At 53.2% G+C, this 19,655-nt stretch overlaps 1 protein-coding gene across 1 annotated transcript in view; it reads left to right on the forward strand.

The window, feature by feature from the left end:
• The window catches only part of CDH23 (cadherin related 23), a 427,421-nt gene that overhangs the window by 281,931 nt on the left and 125,835 nt on the right, over positions 1-19,655 (forward strand). Inside the window, exons 15-20 of the mRNA XM_037055825.1 lie at positions 2,737-2,974; positions 4,431-4,536; positions 7,209-7,336; positions 11,043-11,115; positions 12,756-12,872; positions 18,300-18,412. Of these exons, the coding sequence (XP_036911720.1) occupies positions 2,737-2,974; positions 4,431-4,536; positions 7,209-7,336; positions 11,043-11,115; positions 12,756-12,872; positions 18,300-18,412 (775 nt within the window). The remainder of the gene's footprint in view (positions 1-2,736; positions 2,975-4,430; positions 4,537-7,208; positions 7,337-11,042; positions 11,116-12,755; positions 12,873-18,299; positions 18,413-19,655) is intronic.

Consider the following 19,655-nt stretch of genomic DNA (forward strand, 5'->3'; position numbering starts at 1 on the left):
CCACTAGGTGCATGTTCTAGGAACCATCCGTATCAGTGCAGCAGCTGGTGGTGTTGTGAGAGGCTGCATTCGGCTTCAGTGAATTTCTCTGGAAGACTCTTTCAACGCGTCTGTCCATTTCGTGATGGATGATTTACAAGTGCACCTGCCCGGCCCGTGCTGAGAGTTCAGCAGTTGTCGGCCCAAAACAGCATGACCCCCAGGCCCCAATCGCTCTAGTCATCCAATCTCACCCCGAGTGACCATTTTTTTGTTTTCCTGGATGAAAAAAGTCCTCCAAGGGAAACGTTTTACTGATGTGGAAGAGATGAAACAACAAACAGCAGAAGCGCTTAAAGGCGTCAAAATCAATGAGTTCGTAAACTGCTTTGAGCAGTGGGCAAACGTCTCGATAGGTGCATCAAATGGAGAGTGCTTTGGGGGTGACTGAAGTTTAAACATGTAAGAATAAATACACAATGTTTATGAATAAATTCCACTTTTGGGGTCCCCCTCATACTTGTTTTAAGTGTACAGCATAGTGACTTAATACTTTTATATGCTGGGAGATGGTCACCACAGTGAGTCTGGTTCACATTCGTCTCCACACGTAGTTACACATTTTTTTCTTGTGGTGAGAACTTTTAAGATCTACTCTCTTAGCGACTTTCAAATATGTGACACAGTGTTGTTAACTGTAGTGTTGTTAACTGTAGCCCCCACGCTGGCATTACAGCCCATGACTCGGTTACTGTGTAAGGCGAGTGTTGTGCCTTTTGATAATGGTCTGGTTTTACTCTTTTCCACGTGGCTGTCCCGTTTTCCCAACACCGTGTATTGTATATTCTTGGTTCCTTTCTCATACATTAACTGACCACATGGGTGTGGATTGATTTCTGGACTCTATTCTGTTCCATTGAGCTACGTGTCTGTTTTTATGCTAACACCATATAGCTTTGTAATGCAGTGTGAATCACTTTGTCGTTCTTTCTCAAGGTTGCTTTGGTTATTTGGGTCTCTGTGGTTCCACACACGTTTTAGGACTACTTGTTCTATTTCTGTGAGACATGCTATCAGAATTTTGACAGGGATCTCGGCGAGTCTGTAGGCTGCTTCGGGCGGTGTGGACATTTTAACTGTGGGTTCTTCCCACCCACGAGCACAGAATGTCTCTCCAGGTCTCCGTGTCATCTTCGATGGCTTTTGTCAGCATCGTACAGTTTCCGGTGTATAGGTCTTTTACTTCCTTGGTTAAATTTATTCCTAGGCATTTTTGATGCAGTTATAAATGGGATTCTTTTCTTAATTTCCCTTTTGACAGTTCATTATTAGTGTATAGAAATACAAAGGATTTTTTTTATCACTTCCTTGGCCTTTTGGCTAAGATCAAGTGTAGAAATGCAAAAGATTTTTATATATTGATTTTGTATACTGCAACTTGACTGAATTTATTTATTCTAATAGTCTGTTTGGTGACGGCTTTACTGTTTTCTATATATAGTGTCACGTGCTCTGAAATAGTGACCCTTTTACTTCTTCCTGTCTGATTTGGATGATTTTTCCCCCTACCTAATTGCTATGACTGGGACTTCCAACACACAGTAGCTTCCACAAGAGTGAGGAGCGTGGGCACCTTTGCCTTGTCCCTGCTCCTGGGGGAAAAACCCTCAGCTTCTCACCGGTGAGCGCGACTGGCTGTGGGCTTATCCTGTGTGGCTGTTATTGCACCGAGGCACATGCCCTCCATACCCGGGCCGCTGAGAGTTTTTGTCATAGGAGGATGTGAAATTTTGTCAGATGCTTTTCCTGCGTCTGTTGAAACGGTCATATCATTCTCACCCCTTAACGTTTCACCCTGTCAGTGCGCTTCCCACTGGCTTGTGCATGGGAAGGCGTTCTTGCATCTCGGAAGTAAATCCCGCGTGATCATGGCATGTGACCCCTTTCATGATTGTTGAATTTGGTTTGCTAATATTTTGTTGAAGATTTTGGTATCTATGTTCATCAGGAATATTAACCTGTTTTTTGGTTTTGGTTTTGGTTTTGCTTGTAGGGCCTTGCCTGGTTTTGGTATCAATGTGGTGCTGGCCTCATAAAATGAGCTTGTATAAGTGTTCCCTCCTGTTCTAACTCCTGACGAGTTTGAGAAGGATTGGGGTTAATCCTTCCTGGGATGTTTGGTGGAATTTACCAGTGAGGCCGTCTGGTCCTGGATTCTTGTTTTTTGGGAGGATTACTCATTCGACTTTGTTAGTAGTTATTTGTCCAGATTTTCTGTTTCCTCTCAATTCAGTCTTGGTAGGTTTTGTGTGTCCATTTCTTCTGCATTGTCCAGTTTGTCAGCATGTAGTTGTATTTGTGCGGCATCAGTTACAGCTGATGTAACTGATCTCCGACATCTCCGACCCTCACAGCTGCCTGTCGGGCGGCAGGAGCCCCCGCTCACAGCAAAGCACGGCCATTCTCCCTGAGTCTCCTCCTCTCTGAGCGAATCAGCCTGCGCCTGTCCTGTCCATGCCTGACCACTTTACCTCCCGTGCGGTCCTGCTTCTTGCCCACCCCCTCCCACCCGACCCCCCATGAGAAACAGATGCTCTTCTCAATAGCGGCAAGTGGAAACGAAGGCAGACGTCAGACTTCATTGACGTGCTGCGTCTGTCTGTCCCTGCGGGCGAGGACAGGCTGGCGAAGGCCTTCCCTGTCCACAGGCTGCTTTACACCGGGTATCCTTCCCTTCCTCCTCCGTGCCTGATGCAGGTTCTCTCTGGACAAGGACACGGGGCTTATCATGCTGATTGCCAAGCTGGACTACGAGCTCATCCAGCGCTATACCTTAACGGTCATTGCCCGGGATGGGGGCGGCGAGGAGACCACAGGCCGCGTCAGGATCAACGTGCTGGATGTCAACGACAACGTGCCCACCTTCCAGAAGGATGCCTACGTGGGCGCCCTGAGAGAGAACGAGCCTTCTGTCACACAGCTGGTGCGGCTCCGGGTAAGAGGCCAGGCTCCCTCCCGTTCGTCTCACTGCGAAAATGCCCACGCTGCCCACGGCCACCCACCGCCGATCATCTTACCCTTCTCTCTGTGCCTTCCTCTGGACCGTCCCTTTGGAAGCTGCTGCAAGAGCAGCCAACCTCCCATCTTCAAAGAAGTCTACCCAGATTTGGGGGTCACGGTCTCGGTCTCTGCGGGGCTTCCCCTGAGCATCAGCTCGTGCCCTTGGTTACCAAGGGCGGCTAGTGTCTGTCTCAGCTTGATGTCTGTCTGTGACGTTTCAGGTCACCATTCAGCAAAAGGACACCCTCCGCCTCTCCCCTGGCATGTGCTGAGCCCTTTCTTGTGTAAGGGCCCCACCCAAGCCCCTTAGAGGCTGTTTAGAGGCAGGGACTGCTGTCGCTGGCAGGAGCCAGACCCCACGGGTGCAACCCACTCGCAAGAGGAGGAACAGGTGGGAAGAGGCAGGCCCCAGCAGGCACGAGAATTGGCAGAGTAGTGGAGACAGGTCTAGAGCCCAGGACCGGGCCCTCCGAGTCCCCCTGCAGCACGTTCCCACCATGCTCCATTACATCCGACCATGAGACTTCTTGATGTCCTCACGCCCCTTCCACCTGCCCACCTACAGTGACTGCACCCAGAGCCTCCATTTAGAATTTATTTCTGAAGCAAGGTGGAGGAGGTGGGCAAGGCAGACACACGGAAGACAGGACCACGTGCACACCTGACATTGGCCGTGGTTTCCCCACAGGACCCTGCTCTTCCTCTCCTCCCTACCCACTCAGCTCCTGTTGTACCCCAAGTGGGGTGGGGGGTACCCCTTAGGCTCTCTGCAGTCAGACATCTGGAAAGAAGCTACTTAATGCAGCCACGCCAGAGGACAGTGAAGGGGAAGAAGGATCTGACCCCATACCAGTGCCCTCTTCCCCCCCAGCATTCGTGCCACCTGCATTTATTAGTCCACACCCTGTGCCAGAGTCTCCATAGGCAGCCACAATCCAGAAATACAAGATTCCCCGGGAGCCACCAGTCTGAGCAAGGCAGGCAGAAGTTAAGGAGTTGGGGGGAACAGACGGGGTGCAGAGCACGGGGCTCTACCCCAGTCCAGAGATCAGGGAAGGCCCCCGTGGGTGGGATGCGCAAGTTGGGGCAAAGGGGGCTGGGAGATGGTCATGCCAAGTATCATGGAGACCCTGCCCCCCCCCGGGGGGGCGGCCTGGCCTTTTCCTCTTCTTGCTAGGCCTCCAGCCTGCCCTCTAGCTTCCCCAAGGTAGCACCACTCCCCGACATGACAGGTGCCTGCTGGGAGCCAGACAGCAGCCTCCCGCTGAAAGGCAAGGAGGGTCTGGATCACCCAAAAAGGAGGTGCCAGGGGGAACCAGCCCTCCCTCTGACCCACCTTCTTTTGGTCCTGACCACTGAGGTCTCACAGGACCCTGTCCGTCCTCTTCCAGGCAACAGATGAAGACTCTCCGCCCAACAACCAGATCACCTACAGCATCATCTACGCCTCCGCCTTCGGCAGCTACTTCGACATCAGCGTGTATGAGGGCTATGGAGGTAGGTGGGGGGCAGGGCTGGGAGCCCAGCGAGAGGAGGTTGGCAGGCAGGAGCAGGGTTGCCCACTCACCTCTCTGAGAAGGTCCTCTGTCTCCCAGGCACCCTGGAGCACTGGGAAATGTCCCCACAGCTCCTGTGACACAGGGTCACCCTTTCATGGGATCAAGATCTATAAGGGGAGACCCCCCCCAGAAAACAGAGTTATCCTCTGGAGGGTGGGCCCCTTGTAGTACAGGCTTCCATCACTAACTTGAGTGTTCTAGGCTCCCATCTGGATCAGTGTGGTGTGCTGGCTGGTGTTGTTGTGAGAGGCTGTGTTTGACTTCAGTGGAATTTTTTGAAGACTCTTTCGATGTATTTGCCCATTTCATGGTGGGTGATTTACAGACACTCCTGCCCACACTGTGCTGAGTGTTCAGCAGTTTTTTCCAAGAATGGCATGGCCCTCATGCCCCACCCTCCCTAGTCACCGAACCTTGCCCCAAGTGACATTTTCTGTTTTGTTTCCCCTGTTGAAAACCCTCAGAGGGAAACATTTTGCCAATGTGGAAGATGTGAAATAAAAAACAGCAGAAACACTAAAAGGCATCAAAATCAATGAGTTCAAAACTGTTTTGAGTGGTGGAAAAGAGTCTCAATAGGTGTATTCATCAAATAGAGAGTACTGGGAAGTTGACTGAAGTTTAAACGTGTAAAAATAAATACAGTTTTTTATAAATAAGTTTGGGGGTTTGTGGGTCCCCCCTCGTGAGTCTCCCATCAGCCAGATCTCTCTCCGGTCTTAGGCCCGCGGCCAGCCAGGCATCTGCCGATCCCACGGTCTGGTGGATCCCTGCTTCTCACCAAGGCTGCCCGGGCGGATCCGCGGGGTGCACGCTCATTAGCCAGGTTTTCCCTCGGGCCTGCTGTGGCCACCTCCCGCCCTTCCCAGGCCTTGGCCTTTCCCTGCCTGGCCCAAGAACAGTTCCACACTTTGGACCCTGCCCTGCTGTGAGTCCTGATCTCTACTGCCTATGAAGGGAATAGCAGCAGCAACCTCGAACTCCAAGATCCCAAAAGACCCCCTTTTTTTTTTCAGATGAAGCAATGGGCTCAGGGAAAGACAGCAACTGCCCCAGGTCACACAGCAAAGCAGTGCAGAGAGGCCCTTGTAATCTGGCTCTTGGTTGCCTCTCCAGCCTTGTCTTCCAGCACTTCCCCACCCACCGCCAGAACGCAGTGTCTTCCAGCCCCTCGCCAACCTGTCCTTTTACAGCAGTCACTTCCACATCTCCGCAGAGTCTGTTCCCTTTGCTCTGCCTCCCCGTAACCTCTGTCCAGCTTCAAGGGCTCATTTGGCCATCTCCTCTTCCAGGAAGCTTCCCTATTGCTTCAAGAGATGAGTTAGGTGCCCCCGAGGCAGAAGGGGCGCACACTGGATGACTCCGAATCCTGTGCCTGCTCCTCCTCCCACCCCACAGTTGTGTCAGAGAAGTGCAATCGCAGAAGTGAGCCCTGGCTCCGGATGCTGTAGCCTGATGTTCTCTATCAAATCTGCCCCCTTAAAAAAATGGGACAGTTTCACGTCTCTGCCCTCCCTCCCACCTCACCTTCCTCTCAGCTGGAAGGAACCCCCTTAGGTTTTATATTACTAAAGCAATCATTTGGTTTCTATTTTCCTAATAGAAAGTAGCAATTTAATACTGTCGCAGTGCCTTTGCAGACTACCCATGCTCCCACTCCTGAGCCAATATGCCTTCCCATCCCAAATTGGGAATCAGTGACTTAGCACAAAAGGGTGCTCGTGGTGAGAACTCAGGCTGTGCAGGGGTGGGGATGTGCACAGGCCAAGGCAGCCGTCTGAGCTCTGCCCCCTCCCCCCACTCCAGATCCCGCCTCTCCACTCTGTCTGCCCTTGGGGTTCGGGGTCTCCACCCACCTTCTAGCAGAGTTCCGCTGAGTAAAACCTGCCACACCACGCCCTGAGTGTCCTCCCTAGGGTTCTAAACAGAACCCAGAGCGGCCACTGGACAGACATGAAGAGCCTGAAGGTAAAGGGGGGAGGGAGGGAGAGAAGAGAAATGGGGAGAGAGGCAACGAGGAAGACAGGACCAGAGGAGACCGAGGAGGGAGCTGCCTCTGTACCCCTCTGTCTGCCCTGCCCCACCCCAGGCAACCCCAACACTGGGCAATAAATGGTCAAGCTGTTTATCGGAGGGTGTCAGGAGCAGTAACAGGGACAGGACTCGAGAGCCTGGAGCAGGACCCTGTCCTCAGACTGATGGGGAGTATCGGATGAGTGTGTGAGACAGACAGACAAGGAGGAGTAATGCCTCCTAGGGAAGAGCCTGGACTCTGGATTCAGACAAACCCAGACTCAAATTCTGGCTCTATTATGTTCCTAGCTGTGTGTCTTTGGGTAAGTTACCAGACCTCTCTGACCTTGCTTTCTCCATCTGTAAGTGGGGCTTACTTTACCGCCAGAGTAGTTACACCTGGCGACTCAGCACTGGGCCTGGCACACATCGGGCAGCCAGCAAACCTAGGCCAAGATCACGAGGCTCCAGGAGTTTGGAGGCAGAGTTTGCCCGGTGACACCCACTCTTCCCTCTCTGCCCTGAGGGAAGCCCTGGCTGGGTGGGGGTCTGAAGTGTGCTTACAGGGGTCCTGGGGCTCTGTTGCTGTCATTTCAGTGATCAGTGTGAGCCGCCCCCTGGATTATGAACAGATACCCAACGGACTGATTTATCTGACGGTCATGGCCAAGGATGCTGGCAACCCACCTCTGAACAGTACTGTCCCTGTCACCATCGAGGTGTTTGTAAGTACCCAGGGGTGGTGAGCGCTTCCCAGGGTGTCAGGGGCTCTGCCCGAACCCCGTGTGCCCAGATCCTTGACTGCCCCACAGCTCGGGCTTCCCAAAGGCTGTGCTAGCAAACCCCGCTGCTTGGCCAGGGGGAGCCCCACATCCTGGAGTGCAAGATGAGCCTGACTTGCCTGCTTGGACTTCCCTCAAGAGCTTCAGGACACCCTCTCGGGGGGACAGGAGCTGGGAGGAAATGTCACAAGGTTCCTTCATTTACAGCCACATTCTGTGAAGTTCAAGGGAATTCCTGGAAGGCTCTCTTCTCTCCTGTCTCTCTCTCTACCTCCCTCTTTCTTTTTCACATCCTTTTTCTACTCCTCTGAAGATCTCAAGGGGCCTGAAACCAAACCATAGCTTGTCTGACATGAATATCATGCGCACCTTAGTGCTTTTCGTGCCTGAAATGATCAGACTCCGTGGTGGAGTCTGTCTCCACAGCGGTTCGCTGGCCCTATGCGACTCCCCCAGCTGGCCTGGGAATGAGACAGTGGTGATAACGGCCTTCCCCTGGAGACCCTCTAACACTGCGCGCGCGCACACACGTATAATGCCCCCATTCCATAAAGGCTGCTGCCTGCAGGGGGTGGTGAGCACGTGATGATGGAGAGTTAGCACATCACCGATTCTAGGAGAATTAGATCGAGTGTCAGGTTAAGAGGTACGCTGTGATCTGACGTATGCTCAGGAGAACATCTCACCCAGAGCAGGCCTGCCGGTGGGCGACCTGCCCGCCCCAGCCGGCTCTGCCGACAGCGCCTGGTGTGCCCTACACCTGGCTCTGACAAGCCTTGTCCTCCCAACCTGAGGCAAAGGCTCCAGGGCCAGCTCCCAAGTGGAAAGGTCCTCGTCTGGGCAGGGGACCCTACTTGACTGCAGAATAGGGGGGGGCTGGCAGTGATGGGGAAGTCTAGGTGAAGCACGTGGAAGCAGGATTTCAGGGTGGCCTGGGAGGCTGAGGTGGGGAGGAACCAGATCCAGCAGAGGGAAGGGCAGGGAGCCGGGGCCTTCTGCCTGGCTGTTGGGCCTCGGGGAGCAGCAGCAGAGGGCGGAGAGAACAGGTCCGCAGAGGCCTGAACGCTGCCCTGCCTCCGGCCTGCGGCCTCCCACCTTGAAGCCCTGGGGTCGTACCAGAGAGGCGGAACGTGTTCCCTGCCAGTCATAACCATGTCCTGGTATTCTTTTTAGATCTAATTTCCAATCACAGTTGACCTACAATTGCACATGAGTTTCAGGTGTACAACGTAGAGATTCGTAATCTATGTTAGGATATCCAAGCTTTTGGCGTCTCTGGGCCACACCAGAAGAAGAGTCGTCTTGGGCCATACGTTAAATACACAAACACTAATGAAAACTGATGAGCAAAAAACAGGTTTTAGGCAAATTTATGACTTTGTGTTGGGCCACATTCACACCCATCCTGGGCCAAATATGGCCTGCGGGCTGTGAGTTGGACACCCCTCGTAAACATCTGTATAACTTATGAAGTGATCACCCTGATAAGTCCAGTACCCACCTGACAGCACACTTAGTTATTGCAACATCCTTGACCATGCTCCTCGAAGCTGTCCTGAGGATCGGGGGGGCTCTGTGAGCTCCTTCTGGGTCTTCCCCGGCCCCCCCGGCAGGAGGAGGGTCTGGCAGCACAGGCAGGTGCCCCCTTGGCCGTGAGTGTGCATTGCCTCTCTAGTGGCCCTTTTGGATGGTGTGGTCACTTGTGTCTCAGGACCGTACTTGAAAAGGTCACTGCCTTTGGGTTGATTTTGCACGTGGGTGATTTTTCAGTAGCTGTCACTTATGTAAGCTGCCTCATCCCTCACCAAGCAGTTGACAGCAACCCTTCCTGGACAGGGTGGGGGTGGGGAGAGTCAGATCACAGTGACAGGGTTCTGGAAGAAGGAAGGATGTGTGAGAAGGGGCCAGGTGATTCCTTTTCATCCACTGCTTGTTGGTTTTTAATANCATTGCCTCTCCAGTGGCCCTTTCGGATGGTGTGGTCACTTGTGTCTCAGGACCGTACTTGAAAAGGTCACCGCCTTTGGGTTGATTTTGCACGTGGGTGATTTTTCAGTAGCTGTCACTTATGTAAGCTGCCTCATCCCTCACCAAGCAGTTGACAGCAACCCTTCCTGGACAGGGTGGGGGTGGGGAGAGTCAGATCACAGTGACAGGGTTCTGGAAGAAGGAAGGATGTGTGAGAAGGGGCCAGGTGATTCCTTTTCATCCACTGCTTGTTGGTTTTTAATAAAGAAGTCAAACTCGGTTTGTGGATTTCCCATTAGGGGACAATAAGCTTTTGTAGAGGGAGCTGCTGAATTAGAACTAATAGCGAATACAGCGCCAGGATCCGGGGAAATATCACCGCTAATAAGTTTCTGGCTCATGCTCTGTCATTGACATTCTCGGTGCTGTTTCGTGCAGCCAAGCAGAAGGCTTAAATAGACGTACATATGGGGCACTCATGCCGTGCCAGGGTACACGCAGGCAGGACGTCGGGGCATTGGACGTCCGGCGAGCCCTCCCACAGCCAGCTCACAAACAGGTTGGCATCAGCCTGTGTGCAGCCCAGAGCCGGGGACCAGACTGGGAAGGAAGAGCGTTCCTTTCCTGGCACTCACGGTCCCAGTGGGATGGGATCTCTGACCTCCCAAGGGATGGGCTGCCAGATATCATGCCTCTCTTGCTTTCACGTTAGTTCAGCCAGAAGTGACTCCAGCAAAAGGGGTTTGCTGCAGAAGTTTTCCTCTTAGGAGCTCCAGTTCCGGAGTAAATGAGGCTCTGAGAGCCTGCATTTGTACTGGGCTTGTGAGGAACAGGGAGAAAGCTCTGAGTCGGGGGGAGGGAGTGGCATGCAGGGAAGCTTCCTCCAAGAGGGGATTGGGGATGAATTCTTGTTGAGCGATTGCAAAAGGCACTGGATGAGGAGGAGACGCTTAAAGGGTAGGAAAGTCTCCCCTGATCATGGAGAGGTGGGTGTGGAAGAGCAGGAGGGACAGAGGTGGCACCCGGGTGCCCCCCGCTGGTCCGGCACCTCAGCCCAGCACCAGCCCCTGGCCCGCTCTCCCTCTACCTGGTCACTGGTGGAGGCTGGCAGAGGAGGGTTGCCTCAAAAGGGGAAGCGGTGGGTTCTGGGCCAGGATCTGCGGGGGGGTGAGGAGCCCTGTTTGTGTGCATGCGGGGGGGCCGGGAAGGCGGCCTGGAAACCACCTGCCCTGCCTGCATACTTCGGTGTCTTCTGGGTCGCGCTGTTCCTTTTTCCCTTCATTTCTAGGCGGGTCCCTAGAATCTCCCACCATCACGTTGGCAGAGCCTTGGAAGGCACGGTGGGCACACCTGCTGTGGGGGCCAGTGAGCTAAAAGTAGGGGACCTTGAGTGAGCTCAGCACTCACCTGGAAGATGGAGCAGAGGCCTGGGGAGCTGGGAGCTGCAGGCAATTGCAACTGCTGGCTTTTTCCTCCATCTCCCCAGTTCTCACCGTCCTTTCCTAGCCCCCACGTTTCCCCAGGGCCTTGAACTATAGCCTAGCCAAGGGTCATCTGGCCCCCACGTGACACCCCACCCGGGGTGGCCAGAGAGCCTCAACATCAACCATTCTCAGCCTCCCTCAGGTGCCAGCCTGGGGCAGCCCCTCCGGCTCCTGCCACCTCTCTATCTTCCTTCCAGGACGAGAATGACAACCCTCCCACCTTCAGCAAGCCTGCCTACTTCGTCTCTGTGGTGGAGAACATCATGGCAGGTACGGGCCCAGGCGGGGCAGGGCGTGAGGGTCCCGAATCAGCGGGCGCAGCCCCAACAGGGTGCAGACCTGACGTCGCACACAGACATGGGAAGAGGATGGCCCTGCCTGTCTGCTCCTTGTGACCAGTGAGGGGAGCCTTAGACATGTCCCATTACCCACCAGCCAGTGGTTACTTAGTAGGTTACTTACAGAGCACCTACTATGTGCAGATGCTCTGCTAAGCACTTGGTCTCTGCTGCTCTGCAGCTTCAGTCTAGCAGGGGACACGACAGTGACAGGCAATTAGTTCAACAGCCTTGGTGAAGCAAGAGTGTGCAGAGAGTTCTGTGATTATGGGGCTGTGAGGCAGGTCCACAGGCTGTGATGGCCAAATGGGTGACCTTGGAGGGTGGCGTGTGATCCAGCATGAGGACACATCTAAGGGGCCAGGGCTCAGCTTGCAGACCCAGGGCCATTAGCCCCACATGCAGGATCCAGGCTGGCAGCTTCACCATCACCCAGAGTGGACATTCCTTGGGGAGAATGTCAGGAATTCCTGTGGCAGCTAGAAGAATCAGGGAGAACTGGAAGAGTCGGGGTCAGCTAGAGTCAGGGGACAGCTGGAGGAGTCAGGGACAGCTGTAGTCAGGGACACATGGAGGGCAGCCCTCCTTGGCACCATGAGCCTTCTCCAGAGAGCCTCCTGGCACCTCCCCAGTGTCTGATGATTTGCTGGGTGGGTGCCAGACCGTGCCCAGCCCACCCTTCCCTGTCCCAGTCTCAGGCATCCCCTGAAGGATGTCACTGCTGAAGCGGCCCCTGCATTTCCACCAGCCCAGGGATTCTGCCAAGGAGAAGGCTCCGTCATAGCACTTAATCCTCTTCAAAGTTGAATACGCTCAGATAAAGTGGTGTGTCAGGACCCATGTATCTGTCCTCCTGCCAAGGACAGGACTGAGAGTCAAATCAGAGGCCCCACACTACTCGGAAGGGGTCCGAATGACCCCCTGTCCCACAGCACACCGCTGCCTGGCCCCTTGTGCCCCCAGGGACTTCTGACTCATCAGCACAGCGGTGACCACGGCCTGCGAGCTTTCTTCATCTGTGGGATCCTCGCCAACAGCCCCACAGACGGGCTCTGTAGTTAGACCATCTACGGAGTGAGAGGCTGAGGCTCAGTCAGGTCAGGGCACTGGCCAGAGGTGCTGCCAGATTCCAGCCTGGTTGTAGGGGCTCTAGAGACCCAAACGCTGAGCCTCCTCACCGCTCCCCCAGAACTGGCAGCTGGGTGGCAGGAGGGTGCCCAAAGCCCTGGCCAGCTCGGCCTCAGGACTAGCTGCTCTCAGGGTCTGGCCAGGGCAGCTGCAAGGGCCAATACCCTGACCCAGGATTCCACAGAGAATGAAGGTGGGGGCCTCAGCTGAACATTAAATACAAAATAAAGCCCCTTATAAATCCCCCTTGTGAGCAAGATGAGACCAAAATTGGATGTAATAAAGGTAGAATAATTTAATACAGAGCTCCATTTCTTTTTAACTGCAAGTCAAAGTTGGTCACTGTGAGTGTGTTTAAGTGGTAGCCAGCCAAGGCGGGGTGGGGGAGAGGCAGCAGCGAGCAGCAGATGCCATACACACACCCCCTCCCCCGCCTCCCTGCAGGAGCCACGGTGCTGTTCCTGAACGCCACAGACCTGGACGGCTCCCGGGAGTACGGCCAGGAGTCCATCATCTACTCCTTGGAGGGCTCCGCCCAGTTTCGGATCAGCACCCGCTCAGGTGAGCCCGCCCCAGCCCTCGCGTCCGCCTCCTCCCTCTCACAGGGCCCGTGTTTCCGGGCAAGCCAGCTTCCAGCGCCTGGTTTCATCCCCGAAGTGCTCACTAAGGTGAGATTACTGATCTTACCCGCCCCCCCCAAAAAAAATCCCAACATGAATTCATCCACTAAAAAATGTCTTTCAAGGGTGACCAGTCCTGTTATGTTTAAAATGTGTCCCATTTCACACACCGTTCTTCAGGGACACCTTTCTTCAAGCCCACGTGTCCCCTCCCTCAGCTGCTGACCTCACTCTTGAGTCCTGACTCCTCTCCCTGCCAGGGTGTATGCCTCAGTTTCCCCACCTAAAAATGATGATGATCACAGGGGGGCCATTGTGAGAGTTCAGTGAGTCATTATAGGGGACAGTCCTAAAGTCGTCCCTTACGAAGTGAGCACTCATACAATTAGGTTATTATCATGATTCTTCTGTGCTCCCCCAGGGCCCACAGCCCTGGCTCTCTGCTTAAAGATGTAACTCTCCTTTCTTCATTTCGCTATATGTTGCCCTCCAGCTCTTGCTCCTCCTCGAAGCTGGGAGGGAAGGGGGCAGAGAGAAGCAGTGAGAGACCCCAGGCTTTTCATCCAGAAGCTGGGAGGAACACTCATGTATTCACTCAGCTATCAGTGGGAGTCTGCCAGTGCTGTGCTGGGCGCCGGGGTGCGGGGGGAGGGGAACTCCGCCAGCCCCAGAGTTCTAGGTCAGCTGAGCAGGCACACGGGTGTCCCACGCCCCGGTACCCACTTCTGCATGATGTAAGGGGCTGCAGGTGCCGGGCAAGCCAGCCCCGAATCTCAGTGGCTCAACGCAGTAGGAATCCTAATTCCACAGCCGTCCAGTGCCATGTTCAGGGGACAGCCTTCCACGTGGGGATTCTGGGACCCAGGTCCGTTCCATGTAGTGGCTCCAAGGTCACTGCAAGAGGGAAAAGAGAGCATGGAGCATTGTGTAAGGAGATGTTTATGGGCCAGAGCTGGAGGCGACAAACATCGCTTGTGCCCACATCCTCTTGGCCAGAACCAGGCAATGGCCCTGCCTAGTTGCAAGGAAGGCTGGAACGCAGTCCCTGGCCTGGCAGCCACTTGGCAGCAATCTTTCTGGCCTGGGAAGGGGCGGGATTCTTTGGTGAACATTGCCTCCTCTGCCAGAGGTGGTCAGGGGCCAGGGGACACTAACTCTTCTGTCCTTCCGGATGGAAGTCTGCCTTCAGTCCCTCTGATCCCTTCTCCGGGGCCCAGGGGAGCAGATGGCCGTTCTGGTATGTGCAAAGGCTGAACAGCAGAGGGCCGTCCTGAGCCCGTCTCTCCACCTCTGACAGAACAGAGGCCTTCCTCCCTGCTTGCAGGAGCCATGCCCTCAGCAGGCCCCCACTTTCGGGGCAGGCTCCCCCGAGCAGGAGCAGGGACACTAGCCAGGTGCTCAGTGCTGTTGTCAGCTCTGACGAGATCATCCTGTTTCACTTTCCTCACCACTCTGAGGCAGATGCTAGCATCTTCCCCGTTTTCCAGATGAGGAAACTGAGACACAGGAGAGGGTAAGTAACTTGCCCAAGGTCTCACAGAGCCTGAACTTCTGACTCCAGAGTGCAGACTTTAACTGCTCTATTGTCAAAGGCCACGTCAGAGTTTCACGCTGCCACCCAGGTACTGCGGCAGGCACACCGACCTTTCAGCGCCCCGTGCCTCCTCCCGCCTGCCCAGGGACCCCGCCTCCACCCCAGGGCTTTCAGTGGTCATGTGGGCGTTTTCCTGCTGCTCCTTCAGTCCTGAAGGTGTAAGCATTTTTCTCTTAGCTCTTGGGTCACATTAGCCAAGCCCATTTCACAAAGGCGGCCTTAATTGGATCTAATTCCCCAGAAGAGAAGAGCCATCTATCATGCCGACAAGTTCATGTTTAAAACTTTTTAGAGATTAATTTCTTCCTCGCCCTGCCAATTAATCGACAGCACCCCACCAAGGATCACATGTAGGTGGGCAGACCTTGGCCAGGCTTTCGTCCCAGGCCTTAGCACCTGCACTGCCCTGTCCCTCGTCCCCCAGCTCCCTTCTCAGCCCTGCACAGGCCAGAGGACAGGCCAGCATAGAGGGAAGGACAGTGTGGCAGTGGAAGGGGTCCCAGCAACCATCTGGTGCCTCTCCCTTATTTCGGAATAGGTAGACCAAGCACAGAGGAGCATCTCACCCCAAGTCGCTCAGGCAGTGGGGCTAAAATGCCCCTGCCCTCTGAGAACCATCACAGAAGGAAACAAGCCTCTTCTGAGTGTTGGGGGCTTCACCTACAGTCATTTAATCCTCGTGACAGCTCAGATTCGAGGGCATACTCCTCTTCATCGTACGGATGAGAAAACCGATGCTCAGAGACGTTAAATAACTTTCCCAAGGCCCTGGAAAGGGACATGATCCGAATTCAAACCTGAGTCTCACCGTCCTCACAGCATAGGCACTTCCCCACGACCCGAGGGAGATGGCAAGTGGCCGGCTACCGTCGTGTGCTAAGGCCAGCTGGTACCGGCTCAGCCTGCTGTGATCACCAGCTGCACACACCTCTTCCCACCGCCATGTTCAGTGCCATCAAGTTGGCAGTTTATTTTTTAATATATTTTATTGGTTGTGCTATTACAGTTGTCCCATTTTGTCCCCCTCCACCCTGCGCCCCACCTCCCACCTGCATTCCCCCCTTTAGTTCACATCCACGGGTCGTACATGGAAGTTCTTTGGCTTCTTCATTTCCCATAGTATTCTTAACTTCCCTCTGTCTACTTTGTACTTAACATTTATGCTTCTAATTCCCTGTACCTTTGCCCACATTCTCCCCTCTCCCCCTCCCCGCTGATAACCCTCCATGTGATCTCCATTTCTGTGATTCTGTTCCTGTTCTAGTTGTTTGCTTATTTTGCTTTTGTTCTTTTTTTTTTTAGGTTCAGTTGATAGTTGTGAGCTTGTTGTCTTTACTGTTCATATTTTTATCTGCTTTTTCTTAGATAAATTCCTCTAACATTTCATATAATAAGGGCTTGGTGATGATGAACTCCTTGAACTTGACCTTATCTGGGAAGCACTTTATCTGCCCTTCCATTCTAAATGAAAGCTTTGCTGGATATAGTCATTTTGGATGTAGGTCCTTTTTCATGACTTGGAATACTTCTTTCCAGCCCCTTAAGGTCTCTTTTGAAAAATCAGCTGATAGTCTGATGGGAACCCCTTTGTAGATAATTCTCTCCTTTTCTCTTGCTGCTTCTAAGATTCTCTCCTTCATTTTAATCTTGGCTAATGTAATTATGATGTGCCTTCATGTGTTCCTCCTTGGGTCCACCTTCTTTGAGACTCTCTGAGCTTCCTGGACTTCCTAGAAATCTATTGCCTTTGCCAGATTGGGGAAGTTCTCCTTCATTATTTGTTCAAATAACTTTTCCACTTGTTGCTCTTCCTCTTCTTCTTCTTCTGATACCCCTATAGTTCAGATGTTGGATCATTTAAATTTGTCCTGGAGGTTCCTAAGCCTCTCCTAATGTTTTCAAATTCTTGTTTCTTCATTCTATTGTGGTTAAATGTTTCTTTCTTCCTTCTGGTCCACACTGTTGATTTGAGTCCCAGTTTTTTTTTCCCATCACTATTGGTTCCCTGTACATTTTCCTTTTTTTCACTTAGCATAGCCTTCATTTTTAATCTAATTTGCAACCAAATTCAACCAATTCTGTGGTCATCCTGATTACCAGTGTTTTGAACTATGCATCTGATTAGTTGGCTATCTCTTCGTTATTTAGTTGTATTTTTCTGGAGCTTTGATCTGTTCTTTCATTTGGGCCATTTTTTTTGTCTTGACATACCTGTTACATAGTGAGGGACAGAGCCTTAGGTGTTCACCAGGGTGGGCTAACACACGTCTTTGTGTTGTGACGCTGTATGTGGGGGTGGGGTCCGAGAGGGAACAACGGTGCTTGCTCTACTTTCTGCCAGATTTCAGTCACTTCCCCCACTTTCCACAAGGAAACTGGGCCTTTCTGGTGCTGATTCCCAGGTGGGTGGGTTTGTGTATATTCTAGGACCCTGTGGGTCTCTCCAGTGAACTCTCCTGTGAGGCTGGGAGTTTCTCCCACTGCCTTAACCCCCACAGATTTTTACAGCCAGAGGTTTTGAGGCTTTATTTCCCCGCACTGGAACCCTGGGTTGCGCAGTCTGCCTTACTCCCCAGTTGTTCCTCCTGGTTTATCTGCACACAAATGTGGGACTGCCAGGTCCTCCAGTTGCCGTCTTCCTGCAGATCCTCTCCACCCCAACTGCCCGTCCCCACGCCTCCTACCAGTCTGGATAAATGTTTCTTTTTTAATTCCTTGGTTGTTGGACTTCTATACAGTTTGACTTCTGTTTTGTTTTTTTTTAATTTGTTGTTGTCTTTCTTTTGGTTGTTCAAGGAGGCAAAGTGTATCTACCTATGAGTTCTTCCTGGCCGGAAGTAAGTCGGTAGTTTAAAATGGGCCCTGGTGGGAATGTTTGCGCCATGGAAGTTGGCAAAGGTCTTTTTCTCTTTTGGGGAGCTGGGTGTCAAATAGCTACCAGCACCATACAGCCAGGTGGGTGGCCATATTTTGTTAGTCCAAAATACAAAGAAAAGCCAAAACACAGCCCAACCAAAGGTGTCAATTTTAAATGTGTATCTTTAGTAGGTAACTGGTTTTTAAATTTTCAAGGAAATATGATTATGTTACTCTCAGGCAATTAAGAAAACTATTTTATAACTCTTCTCAGTGCATGATAAATTACACTGCCCAGTGGCAAGTCATAAGTTGCAGCATGTGGGAAACACTCAGCGTGTCTCGGCCTGCGGCTGTGTTTCTGTGACCACATGGGTAAATCATGCCTGGCACTGGCCTGAGCTCTTCATGATGACTAGGTTCACCCCACAGCATCCCTGTGAGGTAGGTCCTTGCTCCCTTTTGACTAGCTGAGGAAACTGAGGCACACAGACTTGAGCAACTAGTTCTAAGTGATAAAGCCAGTAAGATAATGTCAAAAGTGCAAGAGGTCCTTGGTATCTGAGCTTAAAGCCAAATGCCCCTTCTGCCCTGTTTTCCAGCCACCAACCCCATAATTGGCCTCAATTTTTCCACATTTGAAAACACCTCCCCGTCATGGGGCTATATTGCCCAGCTCTGGGGCTCAGTTCCCCAGGCATGGATGCCGAGCCCTCCCTTTCGCCCCAGCCCCCATGCACACCCATGCACACCCATGCATACCGCCAGATCCTTTGATCTTACATGCATCCCTCTTTTATATCGTTTCTCTCTCTGTTCTTCCCATCTCTTCCTCCTTCTTTCCTTGCTCTCTCCCTCCTTTCCTGGTCTCTCCCTGGACCACCTGAAACCCCTCTCATGCACCCATCTCTTCTGCAGGTGAAATCACCACCACCTCATTGCTCGACCGTGAGACCAAGGCTGAATACATCCTCATTGTACGAGCAGTAGACGGGGGCGTGGGCCACAACCAGAAAACCGGCATTGCCACTGTGAGTGCCCGCCCCGCCCATGCCCCCCGCCCACTCCTCCCTCCCTCCCCTGCCCACCTTCAGGCTGCATCTTTAGGCCTCTAGGCACTTCATCCAGTGCAGTGAGGGTGGCAGCTACCAACTCACTGTCAGCCAAGGTCAGCCCTGGGGCCACTGCTGCTGTGGGAAGAAAGGCATTCCCAGCTGGGACGTGGGGGCATTCAGAGAAGCAAATATTTTCTCCTATGCCCCCAAAAGGCCAGCTGGTCAGGCAGGAGAAGGCAGGAGACCCACAGGCCCCTCCCCGTGGGCCCCTACGGGAGCAGGTGTTTCTGCCAGGAAGAGTAGCTCCGAACAGGAAGTAGGGCCCCTGGAGTGTCCCTGGGGCTTGTCACCACCCCTAACGCTGTGATGCTGAGAAACGATGCCTGGGTTGCTCTCCCATGAACAAGTAGGACCCATGAAGGCCCAGTGCCCCCATACAAGGCCATGTCATTCCAGCAAGGTGTCTCAGGGTGGGGAACTAGGGGAAGGATGATTGAAGGTCCTTACTGGGCTCTGGCTGCAGAAGGGAATAGGGGAGGCAAGAGGCAATAAACCCCCCGTGGGAAAGGAAGCAGGAAGCCCTGCAGGCAGGTCATTGCAGTCACCTCCCCCCCTCAGTCTTTGCTAGCTTTCTTTGGTTCTCTCTGGGGTGCCCCCTCCTGACCTCTCCCCATTGCCCCCATTCTACCCACAGCATTTGCCCTGACCACTGTCCCAGCCTTGCCCAGCCAGACAGTCTGGGATTTGTATCGCCTGGCCAGGGACTTGGCAGGGAATCCCCAGTGCCTTATTCAGTCTTGGGAGGCCCCTCCTGATAGGATTCAGAGCTCTATAAATTATTTACCTGGTGACAGGTGAGCTGGGAAATTGCTTGGCTTATAGCTAAGTCTGGGAAGCTCATGGAATTGGGACCCCACCCTAACCCCTCCCCCCCATCCTGTCAGTCAGCTTTAGTCAAGGCTGGGGATGGAGGGTGACAAGTCCCAGGTCACAGGAAGGATTTCAAGGGTCATTTCACCTTTTCCCCTGCCTCCTAACGGGACAGCATCTGAGCCCTCTGAAGAGTCCTGGCTTCATGCTGTCCTTGAAAGCCCAGGCCCTCCCATGAGACCCTCCCAAAGTAGGTGGTGTCTATGGAATTAATGCCAAGATGCTCCATAGGCATCTGAGTACGTCCCTCTCGTGGCCATTGTCCTTGTGCAGCCCAGCTGCGTGTGTC

The sequence above is a fragment of the Sturnira hondurensis genome, unplaced genomic scaffold, assembly GCF_014824575.4.
Source record: "Sturnira hondurensis isolate 20B ecotype Veracruz unplaced genomic scaffold, ASM1482457v3 Scaffold0008761, whole genome shotgun sequence".
NCBI lineage: Eukaryota > Metazoa > Chordata > Mammalia > Chiroptera > Phyllostomidae > Sturnira > Sturnira hondurensis.